Source organism: Myxocyprinus asiaticus, chromosome 31, assembly GCF_019703515.2.
Source record: "Myxocyprinus asiaticus isolate MX2 ecotype Aquarium Trade chromosome 31, UBuf_Myxa_2, whole genome shotgun sequence".
Classification (NCBI taxonomy): Eukaryota; Metazoa; Chordata; class Actinopteri; order Cypriniformes; family Catostomidae; genus Myxocyprinus; species Myxocyprinus asiaticus.
Window position 1 is genome coordinate 23,577,225 of NC_059374.1, and position 17,758 is coordinate 23,594,982.

Sequence of the window (17,758 nt, forward strand, 5' to 3'; positions counted from 1 at the left end):
AGAACTAACCGCGGCCTCCACTCTATGTTTTGCTCCCTGAAATTTGATCACACGGGTCACCACGGGGTAATTTAAATATCCCCATGCACACATTTCACCCTCACCCTTTTGGTTGTGCCCAAAGCCTCGTGTTGAACCAAGCATTGGTAGATAGTGGTTTGATTACAACCCGTGTCCACCAAGGTTTGGTGAGTACCCCCCTTGACTCTTACCGGTATCTGGTACACTCCGGCCTGATCAGGGGCAGCTTGCGGAGGGTCGGGACTCCTCGCCTCCATGGGGCAGCAACGGGCTCTGGGGAGAAAGCAGAGTGAGAGAGAAGAGGGGAGGGGGAAGAGAATGGGGAAAACATAGGGGGAGGGGAGAGAGAGTGAGATGGCTCTTCCTGCCCCTGGGTATGCCGCCATATGGTCCTCCGCCAATTGGACAGCATCCTCCAGTGACGCCGGGCGGTGGCATTGGACCCAGTCTGCTGTTCCTCACAGTAGTTGATGGACGAGCTGCTCCAGTACCACCTGGAGCTGGGCTTCCCTGGATAACAACGGGAGGAGCCTGGCTAGCCCCAGATCTCAGTGGTGCATTCGAAGAGCTCGAGGAAAGCTTCTGGGTGATTTCCCCCCCCGCATCTTCAGGGGCATGGGGCTGTGGTTGTCCGGGGTCGTGGCCGGGGCTTTCTCCTGGCTGAGGCGGCTCCAGATCGCATGCCGGTCCTCTGCTTGAGCCCGAAGGATCTCGAAGAACCGGCGACCTTGATCTTGCCGGAGCTTAAGCAGGGATTGTTGGTAGGACTGGTGTAGGCCGGCGAGGGACTTGAGGATCTCTGCCGATGAGGAGGACTCCATGGAGTGTACTTCCTCCGACTTGTTTTTTCCCGGGTTTCGGCACCAACGTAAAGGACTTCACAGCAGGAGGGAAGGAGGACACAGGGAACCGGTTTTCTCCACACACAGGTAAGGCTTTTAATTGGCAGCTTTCTGGGCTTACAGCTTCATAATAAATCAGCTTCACGCTTAGACTTCAGTTTCACAACTATACTTCAGCTTCACGGCAGGACTCTTGTTCCCAGACACTCTCTCTCTCTCTCTCTCTCTCTCTCTCTCTCTCTCTGCTGGTGGCGTGGCTGCTTGTATGCCTCTCTCCCCATGCTCACTGGAATTATAGACAGGTGTTAGACATAATCTAGCTCAGGTGTAAGCACCCTTACCACTTTCTCTCTCTCCATACGGACGCTCGACCACACCCCCGCTGCCACAGAGACGCTGAGAAGACACAACAGCCAAATACCTCCACTCAAGGGGCCATTTACTCATACATTAGACCATTGCATTGCATGCGTCTGCACTTGGTTTTTTTAGATGTTGTGTCAATTTAATAGGAAATTCAACCTTTAAAACGAGCTAAGAGACACCCGCATTCTGTTTTATTCATTACGCTGCATATTGGTCTGAACTGCCTGTAAGCCATCGTCAGTGCTGCTTGGCACACATCCATAATTCGAATGCACATGTGTATTTTTATTTTAAATTAGACAAATATTCATTTTCCGAAATTTAATTTGACAACCTTAGTAAGTTTTTGTTTTCGGGTGAGCTATCCTCTGCTTATCAATACCAGACCCACTCCAAAACAGCCACACTGATCTATTTGCGCCATTTTCTTTTTTTTTTCTTTTTTCTTCATTGAGTCCTCTCTCTATCTGTAATACGTGTGTGTGTGTGTCCTGTGTTGTATCATGATGTTGTGTTGCTCAGATGTGCTGGTGCAGAAGAATGGATTTGTGGTGGCTGACGGGAGATCTGAATCTTGTGGTAAGATGCTTGTACTGTTGCTGTGTTTCTGGCTTTATTTTCCTCCTGATGTTCTCTCTGACTTTTCTGTAGCTGTGCCTTCAGCAATCATTGCCACACACATCCTTATGTAGATGTTTCTCTCTCTGTCGTCCAGCACTTTGAGGTGTTTTCAGAATTATTTTTACTTTGTTTACCAGTTGAGTTGATTGTTTTGGGTTGTGCATATTATGATAATGTAAAACATTATTCTTAAAGGAATAGTTCATCTAAAATTGAAAATTCTGTCATCATTCATTCACACTCATGTTGTTCCAATCCAAACTCATCTACCAACACAAAAGGAGATGTTAGGCAGAATGTTCGTGCTGCTCTTTTCCATACAGTGAAAGCAGGTGGTGACCAGTAGCTGTTAAGCTCCAAAATAAATAAAACAAACAACACCATAAAAGTAGTCCATACGACTAGTGTACTACATTCCAAGTCTTCTGAAGCCATACATTAACTTTGTGAGGAACAGACCCAAATTCTAAGTTGATATTTGCGGAACATCTTGGTTTTCAGTTCAAATTCAGAGCTACAGTGAAGGGGAAGGTATTTCTGTCTGAATGATTTCAGAGAGATGCACTAATTCATTAAAAAAATCTTGTCATGCATGTTTTGAGTGCCAAAAGTCAGACTTGGTGTAAAATGACCTTGTTGCTCAGGGTCTGAAATTCAGATTTTTCTTCAACAGATCATATCATATGTTGCATGCTTATAAACAGAAAAAACACTTATGAGCATTGTTCCCTGTAATTTTTGTTCTTGCTGAGCAATAGGCAGACGCTTCGGCCACCTAATCAGAAATACTGTATTTATATATAGTTTTTCAAACATTATATATATAGATATAGATATATAGATATACAGTGCATCCAGAAATTATTCACAACACTTCACTTTTTCCACATTTTGTTATGTTACAGCCTTATTCCAAAATGGATTAAATTCATTATTTTTCTCAAAATTCTACAAACAATACCCCATAATGATGTAGCGCTTTACTGGTTGTTTAGATCAGTGTTACTATCAGAAATAATTAATAAATATTTCTTTAGTTATTAATTAATATTTAAATTAATTAATTGAATCTAACTCATTAAAACCTCATATGGGGCTCCAGTAAATTTAGTGCGCTACGTTTAGGAGCGGGTTTGGTTATTAGCAATAATTAATAATTATCAAAGACAATTATTAATTATTAAAATCAATAGAACATTGATGAGAATCAATGTTAGCTTTTTCTAATCCTTTAAATCAACAATTATCAAAGATAATCATTATTTGTTAACATCGATGAAACATTAATTAAAATTAACACTAGCTTATTGATCATTCAAATTCAACAATCATCAAAGATAATTATCAATTATCAAAAATCAGTAGAATATTAATAAGGATTAACATTGACGAGGCACCACCCTGGAATCAGGGACTAATAACCAGATAGTATAACAGTCTCAATATTAGATTGTTTTCTTAGGAAAATCGACATCTGAAGAATATCGATTTTTGGGAACAAAAACAATGAATGAAGGCTTGAATCTGAGCACTGACATCCCATCAGCATGACACAGGCATATGCAAAACTAACCAAAACACTTCTCTTTGTAATATAAACAAAGTTTATTTATGCAGTAATATCAATTAATAATTAATACAATGCAGTCAATAAACTTCCGACTTACAACTACAAACTAAACAGTGATATGATTAGATATGGAAACTAAAATAATCCTATAACACATGAGGGTGTGTGTGTGTGTGTGTGTGTGTGTGTGTGTGAGAGAGAGAGAGAGAGAGTGTGTGTGTGTAAGGAGGGACATGCACAAAATAGCTGGACGTGACTCTCGTGGAAAGTATGTCACGCGAGACTTCCGGCCAGGGAATATGACCGCGAATGGGAGCGGAGAGAAACTAGCCAATGGCGTCTACCAGTTATCGCGTGTATCCGCTTGTACGATAGCTTAGGGACAAAGCTGGGCTTTAGCATGAAGCTATCTACGAGCCAAAAATGTGTGCCAGAATGTTTGTGAGGGGTTACATGCGTGTGTGCGTGTGTGCGTGTGTGTGTGTGTGTGTGTGTGTGTGTGTGGTTAGTACAAGAGAGAATAAATTGACGGCCCTAAAGCCGATTTCGCAATCGTGGGAGAGAAAGCAGCTGTTAGTTTATCACTCAGAGACGCGGTGGACGGCTCGTAAAACAGTCCCGCGTTCTTTCAAACTCAGTTTACCAGTCTCACCCGCGATGGCGAAATTGCACAACAGTCCAATTTGGTTGGACCACAATACAGCAAAACAAATTCGTGATAATACTCCTGAGTATTAATAATGAGCGGACATGGTGGTCCGTAAACTGTACAAGCAAAAACCTTGAAACACAAGAATAACACACTATAATATTCTATCTCTGCCCAGACGTAAACCTCTTACTTAAATCGCATGAGGACACAGGTAGAGTGTGTGTTCCTCCGTCCTTTAACTCCGACCCGGTTCCTTGAGGCTCGGGTGATGACGGGAGGCCGTTTCCTCGCTCTGTCGGCGGGCGTATGGCTGACTGCTTCTCGGTGGGCTGGCGGAGAAATCAGAAATGTCGACTTGATTGAAGATGGAAGAGAAATCTTTAATCTCTTCACTTCTGCAAGCAAATGGATGAAGATGCGGATTGCTCGGCGGTCTCCTTCGGATCCGTTAGAGTGTTCGGTTGAACACAGAGTAATCTCAGCTCATCCAGCGAGATGGAGATGTATGGCCACAGTTTCAAGTCGGACGTTACTTCCTTGTGCCACGAGGTTGCACCTGAGAGCAGCGATGAGCTGCGTCTATACTCGGTGAACAAAGTTGCTGGAAGCAAATCCCGGAAGCATTTCAGAGGTATTTCTACTCCTGATGATGTCATGGTTTGAGGGACGTTCTGTTGTGTGCCTCATCCAATAGGAGTTGAGAGTTCGATCCTTTAGTGAGCAAGGCTTCATGGGATTTGTAGTCTGTTTTGGACTCCCTTTGTTTGATTTTGGCGCGATTTTTATCAGTAAGATTTACGACTTGGTGTGTGGGGGCTGAGTTAGGTTTTACAACTGTGTTAGGCCTGCCTTTGTCTTCTATCTGAATACATGAGGCCCAACAATGACAACGTGAAAGAAGTTTGTTTGAAATCTTTGCAAATTTATTAAAAATAAAAAACGAAATAAATCACATGTACATAAGTATTCACAGCCTTTGCTCAATACTTTGTTGAAGCACCTTTGGCATCAATTACAGCCTCAAGTCTTTTTGAGTATGATGCTACAAGCTTGGCACACCTATTTTTGGGCAGTTTCTCCCATTCTTCTTTGCAGGACCTCTCAAGCTCCATCAGGTTGGATGGGGAGTGTCGGTGCACAGCCATTTTCAGATCTCTCCAGAGATGTTCAATCGGGTTCAAGTCTGGGCTCTGGCTGGGCCACTCAAGGACATTCACAGAGTTGTCCCGTAGCCACTCCTTTGTTATCTTGGCTGTGTGCTTAGGGTCGTTGTCCTGTTGGAAGATGAACCTTCGCCCCAGTCTGAGGTCCAGAGCGCTCTGGAGCAGGTTTTCATCAAGGATGTCTCCGTACATTGCTGCATTCATCTTTCCCTCGATGCTGACTAGTCTCCCAGTTCCTGCCGCTGAAAAACATCCCCACAGCATGATGCTGCCACCACCATGCTTCACTGTAATGATGGTACTGGCCAGGTGATGAGCGGTGCCTGGTTTCCTCCAGACATGACGCTTGCCATTCAGGCCATTGAGTTCAATCTTTGTTTCTCATGGTCTGAGAGTCCTTCAGGTGCCTTTTGGCAAACTCCAGGTGGGCTGTCATGTGCCTTTTACTGAGGAGTGGCTTCCATCTGGCCACTCTACCATACAGGCCTGATTGGTGGAGTGCTGCAGAGATGGTTGTTCTTCTGGAAGGTTCTCCTCTCTCCACAGAGAAATGCTGGAGCTCTGTCAGAGTGACCATCGGGTTCTTGGTCACCTCCCTGACTAAGGCCCTTCTCCCCCGATCGCTCAGTTTGGCCAGGCGGCCAGCTCTAGGAAGAGTCCTGGTGGTTCCAAACTTCTTCCATTTACAGATGATGGAGGCCACTGTGCTCATTGGGACCTTCAATGCTGCAGAAATGTTTCTGTACCCTTCCCCAGATCTGTGCCTCGATACAGTCCTGTCCCGGAGGTCTACAGACAATTCCTTGGACTTCATGGCTTGGTTTGTGCTCTGACATGCACTGTTAACTGTGGGACCTTATATAGACAGGTGTGTGCCTTTCCAAATCATGTCCAATCAACTAAATTTACCACAGGTGGACTCCAATCAAGTTGTAGAAACATCTCAAGGATGATCAGTGGAAACAGGATGCACCTGAGCTCAATTTTGAGTGTCATGGCAAAGGCTGTGAATACTTATGTACATGTGATTTTTTTTATTTTATTTTTTTTTTCTTTTCGTTTTTTATTTTTAATAAATTTGCAAAGATTTCAAACAAACTTTTTTCACATTGTCATTATGGGGTATTGTTTGTAGAATTTTGAGGAAAATAATGAATTTAATTTTGGAATAAGGCTGTAACATAACAAAATGTGAAAAAAGTGAAGCGCTGTGAATACTTTCCGGAAGCACTGTATATATACACACACACACTACCGGTCAAAAGTTTTGAAACACTTACTCATTCTTTATTATAATTTTTCACATTTTAGAATAATAGTAAAGTCATCAAAACTATGGAATAACATAAATGGAACTATGGGAATTATGTTGTGACTAAACAAAATCCAAAATAAATCAAAACTGTGTTATATTTTAGCATCTTCAAAGTAGTCACCCTTTGCCTAGAATTTGCAGAAATGTACTCTTGACATTTTCTCAACCAACTTCTTGAGGTATCACCCTGGGATGGTTTTTAAACAGTATTGAAGGAGTTCCCATCTATTTTGGGCACTTAGTGGCTGCTTTTCTTTATTATTTGCTCCAAGTCATCAATTTCAAAAAACTTTTTTTTTAATTACATTTTAGTTTTATAATTAAATAAATTAATATGGTGGCACAATTATATTTTTGTCTACAAAACTAATTTCAAACATTTAAGCATACGCCTTCAGATCAAAAGATTTTTAAGATCATGAGAAACATTTCAGTCAAGTGTTTCAAAACTTTTGACCGGTAGTGTATATAAACTCAGCAAAAAAGAAACATCCTCTCACTTTCAACTGCTTTTATTTTCAGCAAACTTAACATGTGTAAATATTTATATGAACGTAAAAAGATTCAACAACTAAGACATAAACTGAACAAGTTTCACAGACATGTGACTAACAGAAATGGAATAATGTGTCCCTGACAGTCAGTATCTGGTGTGGCCACCAGCTGCATTAAGTACTGCAGTGCATCTCCCCCTCATGGACTGCACCAGATTTGCCAGTTCTTGCTGTGAGATGTTACCCCGCACTTGCAAGTTCCCGGACATTTCTGGGGGGAATGGCCCTAGCCCTCACCCTCCTATCCAACAGGTCCCAGACATGCTCAATGGGATTGAGATCCGGGCTCTTCGCTGGCCTACAATAAGTGATTGAACAGTACTGACTGGCATTTTCAAGGCTTTGGATATCTTTTTATAGCCTTTTCCATCTTTATAAATTTCCATTACCTTGTTATGCAGGTCTTTTGACAGTTCTTTTCTGCTCCTCATGGTTCAGTATCTAGCCTGCTCAGTGTATCCACGTGAGAGCTAACAAACTCATTGACTATTTATACACAGACACTAATTGCAATTTAAAAAGCCACAGGCGTGGGAAATTAAAATGTAATTGCCATTTAAACCTGTATGTGTCACCTTGTGTGTCTGTAACAAGGCCAAACATTCAAAGGTATGTAAACTTTTGATCAGGGCCATTTGGGTGATTTCTGTTACCATTATGATTTAAAAAGGAGCCAAACAACTATGTGATAATAAATGGCTTCATATGATCACTATCCTTAAATAAAAGACAGTTTTTTTTTTTTGCATGATCAGTCCTATTTTCAAAATCAATGCCAAAATTTCACAATTTCTGCCAGGGTATGCAAACTTATGAGCACAACTGTACATAATTAGGCACAATTTTTGTGTACAAGATCCATCCCAAACATTTGAACATAACTCTTAGATCACAAGGTTTTAAGCTTATGAGAAACACACTTAGGTAGTGTCTAGACTTTGGACTGATATTAAAGGCTATATTTTATTTTATGTTTATATGTTTTTTAATATTAATTTTATTTACTAAATTTTACGGTTTATTAATTTCATTTTTATTCTATCTTGCTATTACTGTAGATAAATCTAGAATAACTAAATTGTCTCCACAAGAGTTAATGAGTTTTAAGGTCTCCAAGACCATAAGACAGTATTGTTGAAGCAGTAATGCATCCCTTTCGCTTGTTATTAAAATATTTCTTGACTTTGTTTCTGGTCAAACAGAGCTTTGCCTAAGATGAAACTATTTCAATAAACTATGCTCATTTCTTTTAATCTCTCCATTTGTCTCCTGTTGCCCATCCCATGCATCTGCCTCTTAGTTGGTTGTTAAGTTTACGTATCAGACTGATCTGATATTTCCTGACACAGAGAGAGAGAGATCTAGTAATAAAATATGGAGGATCTAACACAGATGAAGAATGAATAGCAATAAATGTATCTATGTGCCTCTGTCAAAGAAAAAGGCCGACAATAAAGGCTCACTGTTCAAACAACAATTTCAAATGAAATTTAATTTAGCAGCAGTTCATACTCAAGTTGGGTTGTCTGTGTAAATTACTCCGTTATATGAACTTAATATTTTGGTAGGTTTGTCTTTCCAAATGGGTGCTATGAGTGAATACATAAATGCAGGATTGAAATAACGTAAGGTAATTACATGTATTTTACACTTGGGAAATGCCAAATACTAATAAAATGTTAATGTCTATGCTAACCATTTCTTTAATATTTAAATTAAATATGCTATAGGTGTTTAACCCCTAACCCCACATTTTTGAGTACCTTTTTCTGTAAACCCAAGACATAAACTGTTAAAAGTTTTGCTCTTTTCGTGGCGCTGTGTCTAATTTTAGCACAACAACGCATTCCCACATGTGAAAGGCCCCTAACAAGTTTTCATACATTGCACTGAAATTTAAAATATTTTGAACATTATCTGCCACATAGGCCTATAAATTATACAAACACCGTCAAAGCAAGTTGTGCAAGCTTCTAGCAAAACTAAAACGAATAAAAGCAAATTCAAATCTGAATACTGTGGATGTTTAATTGTGAAAAAAAACGTCTGAATAATTAGATGTACTTTGTTCAGCAATGCCATATATACTAGCATTTAAACAAACCATACATTTCAGTACAAATACAGACAATTTTCATTGTTACATTTGGAGTTTGATGAGGTGAAAGAGTAAGTCTTTGCCAATAATCAATTATTTAATGGTACCAAACATGGCACAAACCAACACCAAGCGAGCACAAACGATGAAGTGATTGACATGGGGTGTAGACTGCACAACCACATGACTCCCAAAAAGCTATCTTGTTAAATACAAAGAAAGGAAAACGTTATGATGTTTCTTTCAGTGGCACAAACTAGCACAAACGAAAGACACCGGTTTGGAGCGATTTGGACCACATGGGATGAAGAGTGACGTCACTTCTCCCGAATACAAGCTGTTATTTCTAAGGAGGGGAGATAGATACAACGTTTATTTAAACGGCACAAACCGAGCACAAACGAACAGTACTGATTTGGAGTGATTTGGACCACATGGGGTGGAAAGTGATATCACACAGCCAAAAAAAAAACAAAATTATGTCTAATATCTCAAATACCAAACCAGCACAAACGTAAATTTTTTGTAGGGCACATATCAGCACAAATGCAGCACAAACAAATGGTATATTTTTGGTAATGATTTATTGGGGTGCCAGCTTCACAGAGGTCAGAAACCTGTAACAGCTCTGTGATTGGCCAAAATGCTCTGCTCAACTTTTCTGAAATCCTCTACTTTTTCCTGTGGAACCCGGACGCTTGACCTTTGGCCTATTTTCTGTAAGATCTGAATTTTTGCGTTTTGAATTTTAGAATATTGAATTCTGTATTAAATTTTGAATATTTAATTTCTTCTTCAGCTGTAATTTTATATCTGAATATTTACAGATAATTTCACAAAAACAATTCAATTTTGTTAAATTCCACATCTAAAATTCTAATTTACAAAATTCAAATCTTTTTGTCATTTATCTAGCTCCATATGTCATACTTTTTTTAAATTAAATTGAGCTTTTATTTTAGCAGAGCTTTTATTTTGAAGTCTTTCTGCGTTGTTATGACTAAGGAGCTCTCACATAAGACGTGAGCTTCCCACTCTGTAAAAGCCAGTCGCTACTTGACTCAAAGTGATTAATAAACCACAAAAGGCTGCTATTTAAATAAATATGTACTCTGTTTGTGCCTCGTGCTACAGAGTGAATTTGCACTCTGTTCACCCTCATCTGCTACAAACAGAGTGCTCGATGCTCATGATTGTGTTCTCTGTTTGAGCCATGGAGGAGCTTTAAAAGTTACTCGCAGCCGGCGCCAGCACCACACTGTCTCCACACATTCACAAGTGCTCACGTTTGCAGCGTGCTGCTCATGCAAACTATATACACTGCCACTCAAAAGTTTGGGGTCACTTGACTGAAGTGTTTCTCATGATCTTAAAAATCTTTTGATCTGAAGGCGTATGCTTAAATGTTTGAAATTAGTTTTGTAGACAAAAATATAATTGTGCCAACATATTAATTTATTTCATTACAAAACTAAAATTTTATTAAAAAAAAAAAAAGTTTTTGAAATGGATGACTTGGACCAAATAATAAAGAAAAGCAGCCAGTAAGTGCCCAACATAGATGGGAACTCCTTTAAAACTGTTTTAAAAAGCATCCCAGGGTGATACCTCAAGAAGTTGGTTGAGAAAATGCCAAGAGTACATGTCTGCAAATTCTAAAAATAGTTTTGATGACTTTACTATTATTCTAAAATGTGAAGAGAAAAATAATAATAAAGACTAAGTGACCCCAAACTTTTGAATAGCAGTGTGTATATCATTAAATCGCAGCTTTTGCGGTAAAACAATCTCACTAGGACATAACGTGATTTTAATTTGTGTGATGAATGTTTATGTAATGATATTTGTACATCAGATGGTATATATATTAAAATATAATTTGATTTTTTTTTTATATTATTTGATTTATTTAAATTGTGTTCATTATGATTAACAAAATGTATAATAAAACCAAAACATATATAATATATTACTCATAATATAAATTATTAGAAAACAATAACACACATAATTCATAATCAATAATCTTTGAGGCCATACATTGCCATCATTTTTCTTGTCTTGTTTTTCCAAAAGCAAGAAAAACACTGATCATTCTAAATCATGAAGTTCCTCACAAACTTAAGTCTCCAAAGTTTTTTCAACGTAAGTTTTTTGTTATTTTTTTTTTTTTTTTTTTTATTTATTTATTTGTTTTTTCTGTCTGTTTAGGAAAAACCTCAGAAGAGCATATGCGTGCACGAGCAGCTTAGAGGAAACATTACTTATAATATCAGATTTGTTTTTATTTTTGGCCTCCAATTTGTGTGTCATCATATAAGCAGACAGGACAAAAAATTGGAATTGTGCATTAGGCCTTGTAGTGTCATGCAGCCGTAGTGAAACTGTGCGTGACCATTTGATCTGGCTGTAGTCTGAGAACTGCAGCTTTCTTGTTCTTAGATCTAATTGGATGAGCTGTTGGTTTTGAAATCAAGCCCATCTCTCATCTTACTCTATTAGATGTGGCATAAGATGACTGTGATAACCCATACCTCCACAGATAGATTTTAATCAGAATTTAAGATTGAAGTGTTCATTTCACAACTTGGCAGATTTTTATGCTGCCACTAACTTTGACTTGCACTTACCCACACTTTACTTCGAAAAGGTATTGCTTTTGTAGTCTGCTTTAACAGGCCTTTCCTGATTAACGTGGATCAATAAAGCATTGACAATCCAGTAAAAATTTGTTTCATAGCTCTCTCCTAATAATCACTCTCTCCCTCTCTTTCTCATTCTCTCTCTTCCTCCAGGGCTGGTTCAGAGATGTGTAATCATTCAGAAAGATGAGAATGGCTTTGGGCTTACCGTCAGTGGGGACAACCCTGTTTTTGTGCAGCTCGTCAAACAGGGTAAGAGGGCTGTCTGTCTTTGTGGCTCTGCCCCCCACCAGACAATCCACACACTCTCCCAGTTCCTGTGGGCGTCTGTCAGGAACTCTTCCCTCACTGGGCTGATGTGATTTCGATGGGGGTCAGAAATAGAGCTGATGTGCTCTGACCAGGACCAATTAGACGACTGAGTGAACACAACATAGAGGATATAGAGGCTGCATACACAAAATGCTTTGTGTGTCCTTCAACAATAGATATATTATTCCCCCACTGTGAAATGTTGCACAGCACTAGACTACTCTGTTGAGCACCACTCACATTTTCTTTTTAGAAAATATACAAATCTAGCTTTATATTAATGTTAGATGTCTTTCCTGGACATGAAGCTCCTAGGCACAGGCTTCAAGTAGAGATTTGTGTTATTGTTCTTATAATGCAATAAATTATAATCTCGGCTGAACTTTATCCCTTTAAAAAGTGCGCTTTCAAGGTGATGCTTTTAGAGATGGCCACACAGTGTTCGCTCTGAAAATTAGATTGATCTTTCAGTGGGTTTTGTTCAATAACACAAGCCCACATACTAAATGGTATTTTCATTGCACACTTTCTGAGATTCTGCACACATTCATCAGCGTCTTCTCCCCTCTTTTTCCACAGATGGCGCTGCAATGCGTGCAGGTGTTCAGACTGGGGACAGGATCATTAAGGTGAGTGCAGTGACTGTATGGAGTTTTTTTTTTCTCTTCACCTGTATTTCTGCATCTGTCTAGTCCTGCCACCTGCTGGTCACAATAAATAAATGTTTGCATCAGCTTAGAACTTGCAGCTTGTTTGGGTTTACCTGTCTGTATTGAAGCAGCATCAGGTGCAGTTGTATAGTTTATATACACTGTTATTGTCATGGAGTTTATTAAATTTTAAATGTTTAATGTTTTGCTCCCCTGCTTTAGGTGAACGGGACCTTGGTGACTCATTCAAACCATGTTGAAGTGGTGAAATTAATAAAATGTGAGTAAAATATTTGCTTTGTTAGAGACAAGCCGTTCATACAGAGGTTGTGATACAAATTATTTTTATCCATCATTTTCATGGACTAGGTTATACATTTTAGGTCAGACTCTATTTTAATTATATATGTCATTAAAATAGTGAAAGGCTTGGTATTTGTAATGTAACATTGATATCACTAGAACTTCAGCGGCAAGAGCTCCTTTAGTCTTACCAAGTGCTGTGTTGCGTGTTCTTGGCTTTTACTTTTTATTTTGCTCTTACAATGTGAAAAAGACAACAGACACTGGTCTTGTGATCTGGTCACCTACTTTAATGAACAATATCTCATTAATTATTCCACGGACTCCCATTTCTCTCCCTAAATCCTCACTCACATCTCTGACTGTTTTCAGTGGGGCTGAATGCTTAGCATCCTTTACTGTGGGCATATTTTTAAATTTCGAACAAGCAATGTACTTAATTTTTATCTGTCAGATCAGTGGGAATCATTTTGAACTATGCATAATTTTTTTTTTTAATTCTGTAAAAAAAACAAAAACCAAAAAAAAACATATATATACTTTTTTATATATGTTTTTTTTTTGTTTTTTTTTTTGGGTTAACCCCCTACTGAACTAGACTCATTTGTTCTTTGCAGCTGGCTCTTATGTGGCCCTCACAGTATTAGGCCGACCTCCCGGGTCGCCCCAGATCCCACTTTCTGAGGTAGACGCAGGCTTCGGGTCACCCGGGGACACTTTTGTTACATCCTCCAACTCTTACAATGCAGCAGAGTGCACCTCTTCTCCTCTTGTACCATGGGTAAGCACCTTGTACCCTCATTTAACAGTTTTGTTCTCACATTAAATGTTTTCAGGAATGCAAACTACTCACCTTTCAGCTAAAGTCACCTTTTCTGAAGCTAATTCTGGAGTCTACAAGCTTAGCATAAAATGGCATAATGCGTCGGTCCCATAGACATTCTATGGGTGGTACTGTCATTATACGCTAGCTGACGGTTACACACTTTTCTATGATAGAGCCATGGAGGTTCTTATTTCCGTAGATAAAAGAATCTCTGCACCCACACACAACAGTGCTTCCATGTTAAATGATGGAGAAAGGACCTCTTAATGCTTTTTGAGATACAAAACAAGCCCAGATGGGAATTTTCAACCAATGTAAGGTACATTTTAATTACCACAGAAGCACGTCAAGTATCACAAAAATGTTGACGTTTTTGTCTGCAAGCGCTCTTCATGTGGAGTTCAAAGCTGCGCTGGCGTGAATCATGAACGCTGCTTAACAATTGCTGTAGGTAAGCGGACAGTCTACCTGCAGATTAATATTATGGAGGATTTGAGTTTATGACATTTAATGCCCATTGTAATGAAAATGCAACCTATGTGGGGACTAGATCTTTCAATTAGTCAACCTTCCAATTAGACTTTGGATGAAGTTTAATGTTACTTGAATTAGTGCTATTTTAGTGCATTTCTGTCTTTATACTTCAGATGGCTTTGTTTGGAAAATGTTAATAAAGCATTATATTGTTACCTTTTGTTTTCTTTCCTAAGATGGAAATAAATGCATTTTAATCGACTTAAGCACTAGAAAATATACATCTGGAACGCCTGCTTTGATTTTCTCACCTTTGTCACCTCTCATGAGTTTGCATTCCTGTGTTGGGTTCATTCTCCATTTGTTTATTTGTTTTCATTTTACTTCCTCATATCTTTCCTCCAATTAAATTTCAGTAAATGTATAATTTGCTCCTCTCTGTCACATGTTAACCCAACCCTACATATGTCTTTGTAGGTAGAGAACAGTGCTCCTCACAACCAAAGAATGGACAACAGTAGGATGGTGTCTACGGAGCAACAGGACATACAGGTCAGAATCTAGATATCCAGAACTTGGGTTTAAGTCAAAACTACCATTGGTCTTCTTGTTGTTTAAAGTGGACACATGCGGTACTTCTAATTTCACAGAGTCACTCTGTCAGTAAAGTGTTCGTTTTGTAGAGCTGTTGTTGTTGTCAGTATGACTCAAGTTGATAAGAATGAGGCTTTTCCTGTTGTGAGGTAATTTACTGCTCTAGTATGGCTGATAAGTGAGAAGGTAGTCGTAAAGGGATAGTTTTAAAATTCTGTCATCATTTACTCAAATTCAATGTTGTTCCATACCTGTATGACTTTGTTTCTTTCATGGAACACAACAGGAGAGGTTAGGCAGTTCATTAGTCTCAGTCACCATTCACTGTGATTACATCTTGTTTACTTACATTGAAGATGAATGGTGACTGAGGTCATTCTGCCTAACATCTTTTTTGGTGTTCCACAGAAAAAAGTAAGTCAGTTAGTAGTAAGAGCTGTCATTCAGAGTCTCGCTAGCAGACTCAGATTCTGTCCTTATCTGTTTTGCTTTTAGGGACCGAAGGATAAATATTGCAAAGCTCCGACACCCAAACCACTACGGGTTATCCAGGATGCCAAGAAGCACATTCCACAGCAGCAGGGCCAGATCAACAGGGCTACACATGTATGAAATTTCTGACCCATTGTAGTGATATTCACATCAAAAGCAACCTTAACACACTGTCAGCAGTAGTGGTCGAACAATATGGGTTTATCAATAGCTGATGCCGATATCTATAGACTTGCTTGTCTGCTGTATATGCTTATGATATACAGTATATATGATATAATGTATTTGAATGATGGTTTACAAAATTAGTTTTAATCCCATTTATTTCACTTCATGTTTATGCATTACTTTTTTACTAATAGTTTATTAAAGAACTTAAAATAATAATAATAAATTGGTAAACAAAATTTGTGTTTTATATAGTGGATGGCAGCTTATTTGTCTTTGTTTAGTCCTCCCATTACAGTAATTAGTTCACACATTAAGAAATTGCTAACATATAAAAGGAAGCCATACCATATAGTACTCCAGTAAGCCTGTGCACACTGCGAATTGCATTTTATAATAAAAACAGAGAATCAAATTTACCAGTAGGTAGTACTACTGGAATAAGCAACAATATGCACCAGATTGAATGCCATCAGAAGTCTGGCTTGCGAGACTTATCGACCAAACAGAAAAGTTTAGAATGTAAATATACCAAATATCATCCGATTAAACGGTATTGCCTATATACACTGATCAGCCACAACATTAAAACTACTGACAGGTGAAGTGAATAACATTTAATATCTCATTACAATGGCACCTGTCAAGGGGTGGGATATATTAGGCATCAAGTGAACTGTCAGTTCTTGAATTTCATGTGTTGGAAGCAGGAAAAATGGGCAAGCGTAAGGATGACTTTGACAAGGGACAAAGTGTGATGGCTAGACGACTGGATCAGAGCATCTTCAAAATGGCAGGTCTTGTGGGGTGTTCCCAGTATGCAGTAGTTAGTACCTACCAAAAGCTGTCCCCGGTGAACCGGCGACAGGGACATGGACACCCAAGGCTCACTGCTGCGAGCGGGGAGTGAAGGCTAGCTCGTCTGGGCATGTGAGCGTCGGAACTGGACCATGTAGCAATGGAATGGCCTGGTCTGATGAATCACATTTTCTTTTAGATTAAGTGGAAGGCCGGGTGCATGTGCATCATTTATCTGGGGAAGAAATAGCAGCAGGATGCCATATGGGAAGAAGGCAGGCCGGCTGAGACAGTGTGATGTTCTGGGCAATGTTCTACTGGGAAACCTTGGGCCTGGCATTCATGTGGATGCAGACCACGTACACCCCTTCATGGCAACGGTATTCCCTGATGGCAGTGGCTTCTTTCAGCAGGATAATGCGCCCTGCCACACTGTAAAAATTGTTCAGGAATGGTTTGAGGAACATGACAAAGTGTTCAAGGTGTTGACTTGGCCTCCAAATTCCACAGGCTCTGGATGCACCAGCTATACGTACGTTACAACTTAGCCTAGTTTTGGCGTAAATGGGCACTAAGTCACAATTTACGCACTACTAAACGTTGCACCATTAAACTTAGGTAGGACGTAACCCTACGTATACACTAAATATTTATGGCAGCCTCTGACCAGGAGTAACGGTTGGAATAAAAAAACAGACTCATTTAATGATCAATGAGCTCATGTTTTGGCTGACAGGCATCAATCCTTTCGACATATATGATGGTGTTGGCATTTACACTCGTTTACATTTACGAGAGAGAAAAAAAAAAAACTTTTAAACAGCTCTTCAGCATGAAACGCCCGGTGTCAAGTTTCAACACATTCAAAATATATATAGGATATTAAAATGAATAAATGTCTAATTCTCCAGCCTGTTGTATTAGTATTATTATTATTATTATTTTTTTTTTTTGGAATGCCCAATTCCCAATGTCCTTTTAAGTCCTCATGGTCACATAGTGATTCGCCTCAGTCCAGGTGGTGGAGGACGAATCCCAGTTGCCTCCGCATCTGAGAACCGTCAAACCGCGCATCTTATCACATGGCTTGTTGAGCGCGTTGCTTCGCGCCATCCACCGCAGCAACCACGCTCAACTCACCACACACCCCACCGAGATCGAACTACATTATAGCGACCATGAGGAGTTTACCCCATGTGACTCTACCCTCCCTTGCAACCGGGCCAATTTGGTTGCTTAGGAGACCTGGCTGGAGTCACTCAGCACACCCTGGGATTCGAACTAGTGAGCTAGCGAA

General features: G+C 39.4%; 1 protein-coding gene across 4 annotated transcripts in view; it reads left to right on the forward strand.

Annotated features, from left to right (window-relative positions):
- Nucleotides 1-17,758, forward strand: part of LOC127421977 (rho guanine nucleotide exchange factor 12-like) — a 101,071-nt gene that overhangs the window by 46,489 nt on the left and 36,824 nt on the right. For 3 of the 4 annotated variants that reach the window (XM_051665245.1, XM_051665247.1, XM_051665246.1), the window contains exons 4-10: nucleotides 1,752-1,808; nucleotides 11,998-12,096; nucleotides 12,736-12,785; nucleotides 13,029-13,086; nucleotides 13,727-13,890; nucleotides 14,887-14,961; nucleotides 15,499-15,609. In XM_051665245.1, the coding sequence (XP_051521205.1) occupies nucleotides 1,752-1,808; nucleotides 11,998-12,096; nucleotides 12,736-12,785; nucleotides 13,029-13,086; nucleotides 13,727-13,890; nucleotides 14,887-14,961; nucleotides 15,499-15,609 (614 nt within the window). The remainder of the gene's footprint in view (nucleotides 1-1,751; nucleotides 1,809-11,997; nucleotides 12,097-12,735; nucleotides 12,786-13,028; nucleotides 13,087-13,726; nucleotides 13,891-14,886; nucleotides 14,962-15,498; nucleotides 15,610-17,758) is intronic. The other variant, XM_051665248.1, reaches the window with a different exon arrangement.